Below are 14,517 nucleotides of genomic sequence, written 5' to 3'. Positions count from 1 at the left end.
AATACCTGTTGGCTTCATGATGGCAGGTATATGGGCGCCAGGGCGTTACATTTTGAAGCAAGAAAATACACTTAAAGTGACTCCAAAGCAGTGTATACAGCAATGCTATGTTTCCAGAGCCTGTACATAACAAATTCAAATAGGCTAGATGTAACCTGAGTCATTTTAAACTTCATTTTCTGAAAAATAATCAGATCCTATACGTATGGAATATACATACTGGACAGCTACACAAACACACACTCACACAGCGATTTCACAGAGTGGGTTGCATTGGATCGATACAAGCAGGTTGTTGGTAAGCTTAAAACATGACTGAATTCTTTATCTGACGCTAGACCACCTGTTTATCAGTGAAAGACTTGAATATCCTGCCATACTGATTCCAGAACAGTCTGTGCTTCCGTTCCAGCAACTGCAAAACACCACATCAAATGACCAAGGTAAAGGATGCCAACAAGATTACACAACTGGCCTCACAGTACAGTCTATCATGAACACTTCCCAGATGAATGTTGAGTACTATCAGAATGTGTTTACGGCTTGACCCCTACTAACGCTAAGTAAGAGTTGTGTAAGTCGCTCTGGACAAGAGCGTCTGCTAAATGCCTGTAATGTAATAACTTCACACGATCAATGAGTGACAATGAAAATTAAGTTGTGTTGCCAACTACATGTTCCCTGCCGATGCTGGTAGCTAAACAGCGTTTTCTGTGTCCCATTGACGGTTAAATAAGGAGCGCGAGGACACCGGTACACTCCGGCCATTTTCAAGGGTCGCGCTCCAGAGTTGGCCGGCTCGTGCGGCAGGTGGGCGGGGAAGAATGCGCGGCCGCCCTGCCCTCGCCTCGTGAACTGGGTGGAGCAAACGGCAGTGCATTTAGAGCTAGATCACGAGCACAAAAGTAAGATTCTACAAAGTTTGGAAGAAGCGTTGTGGTTTTTTTCGGCTCTGCTCCTCCTTCGGTGTGGCAATAACTGATCTACCTCCAATACTATCATTTTAATTTTATTTTATATTTCTAATATTTTTATATTGTTTCTACTCCGTATCCTGCCATACAGGACACTAAGGCAACAGTGCACTATTTTCGTTTGTTCGTATTTATATTGTTGTGCACTAATAATTTAATAAAATGCACACCACGCAGAAGGACACCACGTATACGAAGATATTTGTTGGGGGTCTTCCTTACCACACCACGGACACAAGTCTCAGGAAATACTTCGAAGTGTTCGGGGAGATCGAAGAAGCTGTCGTGATAACCGACAGGCAGACTGGCAAATCGCGAGGCTACGGCTTTGTAAGTACCGTTTATTCCAGACTTCGCTGTCTGGGGCACGCACGCTAAAGTGACAGTTGACACAGGCACAGAAAAACTCTTGATTTAATGGGGGTGGAGATGATGGGAGGGGGCATGAGCTTGTTAAAAAAAGAGGGGAACTTTAGCGAATTGACAGCCTTACGGTGCATGAGTCTGGAATAGATACGCAGAATTGAATTGAGCAACATTTGTCTTCTTATGTCGTCAGTCTGTTGACACTTGAAGCAATATAATCCGGACGTGTCAAAGGCCATAGAACGAGAAAAACATGGGACCAAATATTTCTTCCTGGCCAACCCATGGTTCTTATATGTAGGCCTATGTGGTTCTTATGCTTAACATTTCTACACATTATTAAGTAGTAGGCGGTGTCCTCCAGTCAATCATTTTACCACTGAATAGACCTGTGGCTCAAGTGAGTCATATTTTTATTTACTTGGAATCAAAGTTTTCCGTTATCAAAGTTTACTTGGAACTTTGATAACGGAAGAGTATCCAGCAATATTTTAATAGCCTAGAATTACGTCGGCTTTTTTAGACATTCTGCGTGCGCGTTTTGTCTCGTTTTCGGGGTGAAGTTGCCGAAACCTTTAAAAGGCTAATTTCGGAAATTTCAGTTTTCCGCAGCCAACCAAAGCAGTCGTACAGTCGGCAGCAGGTGTGGGGAAACACCCGCCTACACCTCCCTCTGTGTCCCCACGTTTTTACACAAACGCGCATTGTGTTGCCGGCCTTCAGCGTAAACAGCTGCACTTCGGCAAAAAACCACATGGCTCCTCAGACACCCCACCCCACCCTCTCCCCCCACCGCCTCCAGCAAGCACAGGACGACATGTCCCGGCAGTGGAAACACGGAGGACACGGCGTAAGGTGATAAATAATTGGCAGTTTTAAAAAAAAGTTTTATTTAGGCCTCAGTCAGTGTGGATGTGTCTCCTGGGTTTCCCTCCAGCTCTGGGCTGAGAGCCGAACTGGTCTTTGAGGTCACACCCTTGCGGTTATGGTTGTACTGGGCATTTATACAGCGCCTTTCACCTCACAACACTAAGTACAGGACGGAAACTCGCCTCCCCCCCCCCCCTCAGCATGTAACACTGGCCAGGGCAGCCATTTTGCATTTCGCACCGGAACACCCCCAGCGCACGACGGCCGAGGCGGAGAGGGAAACAGGATCTGGGAAAGGACAAGTATCGACTTCAAGAATGAGACTCCTTCCATTTGCAGGGGCTGATAAAGTTTTCGTAATTCTCGGGAATCGGATTTAGTGTGCCTTGTTTGTTAAAGGGAATATTAGGGTGAGGGAAATAGTGTAACCGGGGGGGGGGTTTGAGTAGGTGGCAGGTGGACACTTTGTGATGAATAATTAAGTACCATGGGATCTGCAATGACCACAATGAGTCAGGAACTGGAAGGCCTCTGAAAGTGTCTCCTACACCACAGTGTCCCCATCACTATGGTGGGGCATTAGGGTTTATTTGCTCCACAGGGAAGACACACCCCCTACTGGCCCACCAATGCCACTTTCGGGACGTAGCCGTGTTGTTCTGTTGTTTATCTTTTGAGTCTGTATCTTAGCTGGTGTGCTGTTCTAGGATCAGTTTTACTGCAGCTGTTCTAGGATCTGTTTTACTGTAGCTGTTCTGGGATAAGTCTTACTGCAGCTGTTGTAGGATCAGTCTTACTGCAGCTTTTCTAGGATCAGTCTTACTGCAGCTGTCCTAGGATCAGCTTTACTGTAGCTGTTCTGGGATCAGTCTTACTGAAGCTGTTGTTAAGGCCTGTCCCCTCTGTGCTGTTCTGGGGTCAGTGTTACTGTAGCTGTTCTGGGGTCAGTGTTACTGTAGCTGTTCTGGGGTCAGTCTTACTGTAGCTGTTCTGGGGTCAGCGTTTGGGCTGGATCTGAGCGTTGTCCTCTTTGATGCAAGGTGACGATGGGGGACCGGGGATCAGCAGACCGGGCGTGTAAGGACCCCAACCCCATCATCGATGGCAGGAAGGCCAACGTCAACCTGGCGTACCTGGGGGCCAAGCCCCGCGTCATACAGACAGGTGAGGGTCCCGCCCCCACCGAGCACCTGACCACACCCTGCTCATCTTTACACTGACCACACTCCACACACCTTTACACTGACCATACTCCACACACCTTTACACTGACCACACTCCACACACCTTTACACTGACCACACCCCACTCACCTTTACACAGACCACACTCCACACACCTTTACACAGACCACACTCCACACACCTTTACACTGACCACACTCCACACACCTTTACACTGACCACACCCCACTCACCTTTACACTGACCACACTCCACACACCTTTACACTGACCACACTCCACACACCTTTACACTGACCACACTCCACACACCTTTACACTGACCACGCCCCACTCACCCAGGACACGCCCACAGAAATGCCGCACACTGATCAGGCCAATCTTCAGAACATTCTGAATCAGCCAGAACTACAAAATTCACTAAATTAATTGAATCAGCTTTAGGCAGGTGGTTTGTTGATGGATATAAAATGGATACAAAGGCAATGCTTTCACCATCAAGCAGCCATTAAACAGAATGTTCATGACTTTGATTTCCCAAAAATGAACCTTTTATAATTTTAATATAATTGAGTGATATCATTGAGTATGTTCTATAGCCGTTCAAACTCTTTGGGTTCCAGGTTTTGCCTTCGGGGTCCCACAGCTGCACCCAGCATTTATCCAAAGGCCTTATGGGTAAGTGAGTTCATGGCAGAAATGCCGAGTTGCATCTGTTGTACTGAATATCCTCTCCATCTGTGTGTCTGTGCTGCAGTACTGACAGGGGCATCTGTGTGTCTGTGCTGCAGTACTGACAAGTCCAACTGGGTGTCTGTGCTGCAGTACTGACAGGTCCATCTGTGTGTCTGTGCTGCAGTACTGACAGGTCCAACTGTGTGTCTGTGCTGCAGTACTGACAGGTCCAACTGTGTATCTGTGCTGCAGTACTGACAGGTTCAACTGTGTGTCTGTGCTGCAGTACTGACAGGTCCATCAGTGTGTCTGTGCTGCAGTACTGACAGGTCCAACTGTGTGTTTGTACTGCAGAACTGACAGGTTTGTGTGTGTGTCTGTGGTGTAGTACTGACAGGTCCATCTGGGTCCATTTGTGTGTTTCTGTGTCCTGAGTGGATGGTAGATAGAGGTACTTTATACCTGGATCTGTGTGTGTGTGTATGTGTGTGTGTGTGTGTGTGCACACGCCTGTGTGTACATGTATGTGGATATCATTTTGACTCAATGTGTCCTTCTCTCTGGTCTGGCAGATGGTGTTGAGATTGTGCGTCTGCTTGACACAGACCAGTAGAATCAAAAACAGAGCAGCTGATCGGGTGATTAAATGCATGCATGTTCTGCTTTGTGTTCCCGTTTCTAAGCCATGCTTAAAGATGAGATCTGCGTTTTTTTCTGCTTATTTTGGTTAAGCTGCTGCTCTTCTCCGAGGCAGACTGGACCAGAGGTGCTCTGGTGTTGGTGCAGTGTGGTAGAAGGGTTTTGTGAATCTCGTGTAGTTGTTTTTGGTTGACTGCGGATGTGTTTGGTCGTATGTATTGTGGTTGCTATAGTGAGCAGTATTTCCTGTTTTAGTCTGATACTCTGCTTTACTCCATCTTGTGTTTGGGTTTATCCTTCTCTGGCTGCAGACTCTCGCTCTCTCTCTCTCTCTCCCCCTCTCTGTCTGTAAACATCATACCAGTGCAATTGCTGCTTTCAGCCCTATATGGTGGGGCTGCGCACAGAAGCAATGGAGCTGTTCTGCATGTCAGCCAGAGGTCATGGAGAGAGAGAGAAAGAGGGGGAGAGAGAGAGGACAGAAAGAGAGAGAGGGGGTGAGAGAGAGAGTGAGGGAGGGAGGAAGAGAAAGGGAGGAGAGAGGGAGAGACAGAGAGAGAGGGGGAGAGAGAAATAAAGAGAAAGGAAGGCCTGAGTAATGATCACAGTGGTGGAACAGCTGAGGGTCACAGGGTTCTGTCATAGTTTGGTCTGGAGTGACTCATTGTCACAAACGTTTTCTACTGAGGACAATGAGAAGTGACTAATCAGGTAGCTGACAGGACGTGATGTTCAACTGGAAGGAACATGTAGAGTGGGTTCTACCAGTAAGCTCTGAGGCAGCTGTACAGGAAGTGATGTTCCAACAGGAACAGGAACATTCAGCACTGTTGGAGAGCTCTAACCGGAGACTCTGGTGCAGATGGACAGGAAGTGATATTCTAGCAGGAAGTTGTGTTTCAGCTGGACAGGATGTGATGTTCCAATGGGAAGCTGTGGTTCAGCTGGACAGGAAGTGATGTTCTAGCAGGAAGCTGTGTTTCAGCTGGACAGGATGTTATATTCCAATGGGAAGCTGTGGTTCAGCTGGACAGGATGTGACATAAGAGGTTAAAAGGAAGCCAGGCACAGGGGGCGCTGCAGTCTCTGGCAGTGTGGGGCACAGTGACTCATCATAAAGATGGCGATAATGGCGCCTTGGTGGAGGTCCCCATGGGCTTGTCTCTGTCAGACAGACACTTTATTTAGCCCAGAAATGTAAAGACTCCAGCTACCAAGCAGACAGGGCGTTACCATAGCAACAGAGCTATTTTTAACCACCCAAAATCCTGTTGGCGCAGCTGTGACCCTCTGCTCTAAACCCCTTTACCCCATCCATCTACATCACACCGGTCTGAACTCTGACCTTTAATGACTCAGCCATTTAACATGCACACTGAGATAGAGGAAGAGAGAAAGAGAGAGCGCTGGAGAAGAAGAGAGAGGGGAGACGGAGAGAGAGAATGAGAAAGAGAGACCAGGAGATGGAGAGAGAGGGAGAGGTAAAGAGAGAGGGAGCACAGAGGGTCATGGTGAATACCCCCCCCCCAAATCTTTTTCAGGCTGACATGAAGAGCCTGAAATAGCCCCCCCGGCTGCAGGGAGTCTGCAGTCTATGTGTGAGGGGGAGGGGGGCAGAGGGAAAAACCGAGGGTGGGGGGGAGGCAGAGAGAGAGAGAGGGGGGGGGATTCGAACAGAATTAAGATCTTTTGAGGAAAAAAGTGATGGAGGCTCTTTCTCTCATTAATGTTTGGTTTTCCTGTTTGTTTCTTCTGTACCTGGGTTTTGGATCGTGTCAGTAAGGGCTCTGAAACAGGCTTAATTTACCTTTGCTCTAATACAGGTGAGCAAAAGAGTGAAATCACTTCTTTATCCAAGTCTGGAGGGGAGTTGACATAGGTCCTGCAGATAGTGCTGGTCTTACAATCACTCACAAAACAGTTGTTTATATGTTATGTATACACATAACACATACATCCATCCATCCATCCGTCCATCCATTATCTATACCCACTTATCCTGGGCAGGGTCGCGGGGGGATAACACATACAGTGCCCTCCGAAAGTATGGGAACAAGTAAAATTAATATATTAATTATTAGGGTAAAATTAATTATTCTTGCTATGTAATTAGAGCATCTGGATTCGAGCTCAGAAGATAAATATTTTTGTGTTGAGCCCCCCAATACATATACACATGTAAATACCGTGAAATAAAAGCTAATTGTCTGTACTTTTGTCTCCTATTCATCTTTTGATCTCCAATCCAAATGTATTAAGTCTATAGCAAAAATAACTAATTTCACTCTACCAATCCCATCCTTCTGGAGTGCACTGTATACAGTATTTGTTAAGCATATTTATATACATCATATCCACTTTCAGACATATTCATTATATTTTATAACACTGCATTAGAGCTGGGTGAGTATTGTATGAACACTGCATCACTGTCATGTTAGTATTAGGCATTTGTTTCCTGCAGTGTCTATGCAGGAAGTGTGTTGTGTGATCATGGTATTTGCGTTGTGTGAGCCTTGTTTTTGCAGTGTGTGAACGTGGTATTTACATTTTATGAGTGTTGTATTTGCATGGCGTGAACGTTGTATTTGCATTGCGTGAGCGTGGTGTAAAGATTGTAAGAGCATTGTGTAAAGATTGAGCATAGTGTAAAGATGGTTAGTGTTGTATAAAGATTGAGCATTGTGTATAGATTGTTAGAGTGATGTGTAAAGATTGAGCGTTGTGTAAAGATTGTTAGTGTTATGTAAAGATTATTAGAGCATTGTTTGAGCTGTGTTAGAGCATTATGTAAAGATTGTTAGAGTGTTGTTTGAGCATTTTGTGAAGAGTGTTATGTAAAGATTGAGCATCATGTAAAGATTGTTAGTGTTGTGTAAAGATTAACCGTTGTGTAAAGTTTGTTAGAGCATTGTGTAAACATTGAGAGTTTTGTAAAGACTGAGCATTGTGTAAAGTTTGTTATAGTGTTGTGTAAAGATTGTTAGAGTGTGTGTGAAGATTAAGCGTGGTGTAAAGACTTACTGTAGAGCATTGTGTAAAGACTGTTAGAGTGTTGTGTAAAGATTGAGTGTTGTGGAAAGTTTATTAGAGCGTTGTGTAAAGATTGAGCATTGTGTAAAGACTGAGTGTTGTGTAAAGATTGGTAGAGCGTTGTGTAAAGATTGAGCGTTGTGTAAATGTTGTTAGAGCGTGGTTTGAACGTTGTGCCCTTGCTCTCCGCAGGATTCAGGCGCAGTACATGTACCCGCAGGCCTACATGCAGCCCAGCCTGATGATCCCTCAGGTCCCGCCCACCGCCTCCACACCGGCCGCCTCCCCGTACCTGGACTACAGCGCTGCCTACGCGCAGTACTCCACCGCCAGCATGGCGGCCGCTGCCTATGAGCAGTATCCTTACGCCGCGTCGCCCGCCACGCCCAGCTACCTGGCTGCCGCCGCCGGGTACGGCTACGCGGTCCCACCCGCCCTGGCAACGCCCACGCCCGGCTCTGCCCCGCCCACGTTCGGGCAGTTCCAGCAACAGCAGCTGCAGACTGACCGGATGCAATGACAGCCCCAGACCTGGCAGACGTATACACCTGCTACCACCTCACTGAGAGGGGCGGGGCCAGCTTACCTGGATGCCCAGTCTGATCATCGCGGGAATGGAGTCTGAACATTTGCGGGGGGCGGAGTTTGAACATTGTGGGGGGCGGAGTCTGATTATTGTGGGGGCGGAGTCTGATTATTGTGGGGGTGGGGTTTGAACATTGTGGGACGAAGTCTAAACATTACGGGGGTGGGGTTTGAACATTATGGGGGCGGAGCCAGAACAGATTAGTTTATTTGCCGATGATGATAATACTATAAGTAGAAACACATCTGGACTTGCAGTGATAAAACAAAGCATACAAAAACAGCTGCAAGGAGAAGGACTAATAATATTAGTAGTAGTAGTTATATAATTATAGTTATAGTACGAATGTTAGTATTAGCGGTAATAGTAGTAGTAATAGCAATAGTATTTTTTGTGGTCACTGTCTTTTTCATGTGATTATTTATTGAGGTTTTGTTGAAAGCACAGTGTAATGGAGTACACCTCCAGGCCTAGACCGCCTCATCTCCACAGAGCACACTGAGAATCAGCATGTAGGAACACCTACACGCACCCCCACACACACACACACGCACACGCGCACACACACACACGCACACGCGCACACACGCACACACACACACACACACACACACACACGCGCACACACACACACACACACCCCCCCCGCCACACACACACACACACACACACCCCCCCCCACACACACACACACACACACTCTTGTGTGTGGGACAGACAGTCACAGCTGTGTACATGCAGCTGTTTAGACACAGAGCATTTTGGGTCAGCCCCCCACTCAAACCGAACCCCAGTTGTGCTCATTTGTTCAACTGTCACATTTTACTGCCTCCCCGCCAGTTAGTGAACACACTCCCAACCTCACTGAACACTCCAACTGCACTGAACAATCCAAACTCACTGAACACTCCCAACTGCACTGAACAATCCAACCACACTGAACACTCCCAACTGCACTAAACACTCCCAACTGCACTGAACAATCCAACCACACTGAACACTCCCAACTGCACTGAACACTTCCAACCACACTCACTGAACACTCCCAACCACACTGAACACTCCCAACTGCACTAAACACTCCCAACCTCACTGAACACACCCATCCACACTGAACACTCCCATCCACACTGAACGTTCCTAACCACATTGAACGCTCCTAACCTCACTGAACACACCCATCCACACTGAACACTCCCAACCACACTGAACACTCCCAACTGCACTGAACACTCCATCCACCCTGCACACCTGTTCTGGGCAGGGACCAGGGATATTTCTGTACCTTTCTGGACCTCAAACCCACGCCCCTGAACATGAATACAGACACCCCTGAACACGAATGTGCACCCCAGAAAGCCATCTTCTGTTTAACGTATTTATTTACCGGGGCTGACAGTGTTCAAAGGGGTGCAGCCGTATAAATTAATATCATATATTCATCTCATGGCATGTAAGTTATTGAGTAGATAAACATAATCAACCAAACATGTTGCCTTAGCATATATAGGATATATTTATTATAGGACATAGGATATATTTTTAAGTCTATATTTAAGTCTGTACGTACACGAGATGGTCATTTTTTGTCGCTCTGAATTTTAGAATGATATACATTTTTGGGTAGTTTCATACATTTTGTATAAAACATTATTTTAGTGATGATGTACTCTGGGGTTAAAACCCAAGAACAGACAGGGAGATCCTGCCTCAAATGAGAATGTTTTGTTGGGAATTCTTATACTTGAACTGCTTCTTTCAAGGGAATACATGAAGTGAATGACATAAGATAGCACTGTAAAAAAGCTTTAACTTACACTGGATTACAGAACGTACAGCGTTTTGCAGAAAATGCCGGTGTTATTTAAAACATGAAAGCAGGGCATTTTTAGATATATCAGCATTGTTACAGAATGTCCATATTGCTTCTAAATTTAAATAAATAAAAAACTCTGCGTAAATGGAAATCTGACTCTGTCCTTTGCACCTGCAGGAATAACACAAATGTTATAAATGTATGCTTCCTAGTCTTTAATATATATTTTTAACATTTCTCAGCCTACTTTATAGCAAATACCCATATCCTAGGTCACTGATACAGCAGCATAGTCACATGTATTTACATTGCCAGGTATTTACACGTGTGTGTGTGACTAAGTGTGTGTGTGATGTATAAGCATGTGTTTACACCATTCAGGTTGTATCTCTCTGGAGATGGTACCCATGGTTACAGTGATAGCACTCTTCCCTACTGCAGCCTTCCACAGCAGATCTTCTGACCCATGACCCTTGACCCCTCTCTCTCTCTTTCACTCGTTCTGAATCTTTAGGTTTACAGAGTGCTTTGTTATAGAATGTACAGTCAGAGATAAGGCATTTTACACTGGACTATCGAGTACTGGGGCCAAACATATATATCATTATAAGTATATAAGTATAATATAAAGTGGAGAAACTTCTCTCTCTCTCCCTCCCTCCCTCTCTCTCTCTCTCTATCTAATGAGCAGATATAAACACAGTGGATATTTCCTCCTACCAATAAAAAAAGCAAAAAACAAAAGCAAAAACAGAAAAACGCTCATGGGGTAGATTTGGGAAAAACTGGAAAACGATTCTGCAGCAATGGAGCAGAACAGAGAGGTACAAAGACAAATGACTCATTCTCTGACACTTAAGAACAGACACACAAGAATAAGACAGCTGCTATTTTAAGGAGGACGGGAAGGGTGACGAAGGTTAGGTGCTGGTCGTCTCTTTTCGTCTTTCATGAAAACAACACTTTAGAAGGTTATTAAAATGCAGGCAATGCTGCACTCTAAATTCCCCTACTCCAAAATACTGTCGTCAAACACATAGTTTTTTTAATGGTTCACTTTTACATAGGAATCAATATGTAGCCTATATTCATAACAACAAAGACGGACGTTCAGGCGTTTCAGTACATAGTCAATACAACTGGGTGAAGTTCGCAATCTGCACCCAGATACAACTAACTATGAACGCTTGCAGTGGCGTCTCGAGACGTGTCTATGTAAAAGCGCGTTCACCATGCGGGTGGCCGTTATTCAGTCATTCCTTATTTAGGCGCGTTGTCAGCGGGACTCCGCGCCCCTGGATATCTAAAACCGAGCGAGAAGCAAGGTCGCTTAATGATCTGCCCACTGACTTTTCCACCGCTTTCTCAGGTTCGCCGATGTTGCTTTATTTGGAAATCCCGGAAGCGCCCGGCTCTCGCGCAGTGACTGGCAGGGGGGCACGAGCTGCGGCACGAACAGACCCTTCTGGCTGCGGTTCGAGATTTCAAAATTCGCTCATCATAAGGGAATCTCAGTTTTGCAGGTATTATCGCGATCGCCTTCAAAGTGTGTGAAAATAGCAAATGTATTGACGGAATGGAACAGGCTCGGGGATTGTGTGTCGGAAGCATGCGTTTTTGTGTGTGAGGAGATGATTGACTCTGTTGGTTGGACTGGAAATACAAGACGAATGCCTGATCAGTGGCTCTTTTATGCCGTATAACCGCGAGTGTCTTTTATTTCGGTTATTAAATCAAGTCACATACCGCACAATGTATTTATTCGTCGCTAATTGTATTCAAAAAGAACTTCTGCCCAAGACATTGACTATGTTTATGTTACTTTGACACAGTGTGCGCAAATACAATATTGCTTAATATTTTAATTGACATCATTGTTTATTATAGAAACCTGACGCGTGCGTAACGGTTGTAGCGATGCGAAATAATAGCGGCCTGACGGGGGTGGATTACGGTCGCTCGGTCTGGCGATGACGCACTGATTCTGATGCTTCGAGAGGGAGCCCAAAGATTTACTGCTTCTATTGTGGCTCCTCCGGGCACGAGCTGGTGGGTGCTGATACCGGCAGGTCGACCTCGTCTCTTGTTTACACCGGCTAGGACCGACGAACTGTTGTGTTGCATCATAACCGGCCAACCCCGCGCCGTATTTCAGCGCAGTCTGTTGTACTGGCGTGACGTGGAAGAGTTGCCTCGGATTGTGTCATAAAACGGTATAAACTCCTATATATTTAAAGAGATTCATAATTTCATTGTTTTGGGAAGTTATGGACTTAATTAAAATGTTCCCCGTTCTGATAAATAGCACAATTAGAAAGATTAAGGTGCTGGTTGCCAGGAACAACAAGTCGACGCAAAAATGGACCCGTACTCAAATGGAGATCATAGAAGTCGTCCAGTTTGCAAGAAAAAAAAAAATATACTATCAGAGTTTGTAGTTAGAGGAAAGTCTGTATTCGAGGAATCCATGTATGGTGAACAAGCGAGTCTCCAGGAACCAGTGGGGAGATACTCCCACGTGTAAAGAATCAGGGAAAGAAAAATATTTACACACATACACACACACACACACACACACACATATACCATCATCTACACTAACGTTTACGCTCACCATCGTAAGGGAGAGACACACACTCAAACTAAATATTTTAAACTTTTGGGGGATGGGGGGCAGTGAAGATCAGAGAGAAGAAATAAAGGGAGAGTATTTGTTTAATTAAACAGTCTCAGTGTTTAATTAAACAGTCTCAGTGTGTAATGAAACAGTTTCAGTGTTTAATTAAGCAGTCTCAGTGTGTAATGAAACAGTTTCAGTGTTTAATTAAACAGTCTCAGTGTGTAATGAAACAGTTTCAGTGTTTAATTAAACAGTCTCAGTGTTTAATTAAACAGTCTCAGTGTGTAATGAAACAGTTTCAGTGTTTAATTAAACAGTCTCATGTGAATGAACAGTTTCATGTTAATTTAAACAGTTTCAGTGTTTAATTAAACAGTCTCAGTGTGTAATTCAACAATCTCTGTGTGTCATTAAACAGTCTCAGTGTGTAATGAAACAGTTTCAGTGTTTAATTAAACAGTTTCAGTGTTTAATTAAACAGTCTCAGTGTGTAATGAAACAGTTTCAGTGTTTAATTAAACAGTCTCAGTGTGTAATGAAACAGATTCAGTGTTTAATTAAACAGTTTCAGTGTTTAATTAAACAGTCTCAGTGTGTAATTCAACAATCTCTGTGTGTCATTAAACAGTCTCAGTGTGTAATGAAACAGTTTCAGTGTTTATTTAAACAGTCTCAGTGTGCAATTAAACAGTTTCTGTGTTTAATTACACGGTCTCACTGTGTAATTATTATATGAATGTGTTGTGTGTGATATGCATGTGCAGTGTGTGAAATGAGTGTGCAGTGCGTGATATGAGTGTGCAGTGTGTGATATTAGTGTGTAGTGTATCATTAGTCATTATACAGGTGCTCTGTTCCTGCCTGACATGCATGTTCTGTTGGGGGGGGGTCGTACCAGGTTGGGTTTCAGTATTAATGCATGCTTGTGTGGTGATGTTGTTTTGGGGTGCATAACTAACCAACCCTGATCCCTCCCAGGGGTCCCCCCTGTAACGATGAGTTCAGCAGCTGTGAGATCCAGTGTACTGTATATGTAACGACAGACCATGACTGGGAGGCTCAGCTGAGAGACTGTGCCTGAGACTGTGACTGGGAATCTGAGTGGAGAGAAAGTGACAGAGACTCTCTGTGTTCCAGGCTGCTCTGATAGAGACTGTGACTGAGGGACTGTGACTGAGAGACTGTGACTGAGGGACTGTGACTGAGGGACTGTGACTGAGAGACTCTCTGTGTTCCAGGCTACTCTGAGAGAGACTGTGACTGAGGGACTGTGACTGAGAGACTGTGACTGAGAGACTGTGACTGAGGGACTGTGACTGAGAGACTCTCTGTGTTCCAGGCTGCTCTGAGAGAGACTGTGACTGAGGGACTGTGACTGAGAGACTGTGACTGAGACACTGTGACTGAGACACTGTGACTGAGACACTGTGACTGAGGGACTGTGACTGAGACACTGTGACTGAGACACTGTGACTGAGAGACTGTGACTGAGGGACTGTGACTGAGACACTGTGACTGAGACACTGTGACCGAGGGACTGTGACTGAGAGAGTCTCTGTGTTCCAGGCTGCTCTGAATGTGACTGTGACTGAGACACTGTGACTGAGAGACTGTGACTGAGAGACTGTGACTGAGACACTGTGACTGAGAGAGTCTCTGTGTTCCAGGCTGCTCTGAATGTGACTGTGACTGAGACACTGTGACTGAGAGACTGTGACTGAGACACTGTGACTGAGAGAGTCTCTGTGTTCCAGG

The 14,517-nt window shown here is 45.3% G+C and overlaps 1 protein-coding gene across 1 annotated transcript; it reads left to right on the top strand.

Annotated features, from left to right (window-relative positions):
• Positions 1–861: 861 nt before the first annotated feature.
• rbm24a (RNA binding motif protein 24a) lies at positions 862–10,293 on the top strand. Its single transcript, XM_064349062.1, has 4 exons — positions 862–1,304; positions 3,251–3,374; positions 4,017–4,071; positions 7,933–10,293. Exons 1-4 carry the CDS (start codon positions 1,137–1,139, stop codon positions 8,258–8,260), a joined length of 675 nt encoding a protein of 224 aa, XP_064205132.1. The 5' UTR covers positions 862–1,136; the 3' UTR covers positions 8,261–10,293.
• Positions 10,294–14,517: the final 4,224 nt, after the last annotated feature.

The sequence above is a fragment of the Anguilla rostrata genome, chromosome 8, assembly GCF_018555375.3.
Source record: "Anguilla rostrata isolate EN2019 chromosome 8, ASM1855537v3, whole genome shotgun sequence".
NCBI classification, from domain to species: domain Eukaryota; kingdom Metazoa; phylum Chordata; class Actinopteri; order Anguilliformes; family Anguillidae; genus Anguilla; species Anguilla rostrata.
The sequence above is the reverse complement of the archived record's forward strand: the minus strand, read 5'-3'. Positions and strand labels throughout refer to the sequence as shown.

Coding starts and splice junctions, on each gene's coding strand:
- rbm24a (XM_064349062.1), top strand. CDS start 1,137: ATGCACACCACGCAGAAGGACACCACGTATACGAAGATATTTGTTGGG. Junction 1,305..3,250: donor AATCGCGAGGCTACGGCTTT/GTAAGTACCGTT, acceptor CTTTGATGCAAG/GTGACGATGGGGGACCGGGG. Junction 4,072..7,932: donor TTTATCCAAAGGCCTTATGG/GTAAGTGAGTTC, acceptor TGCTCTCCGCAG/GATTCAGGCGCAGTACATGT.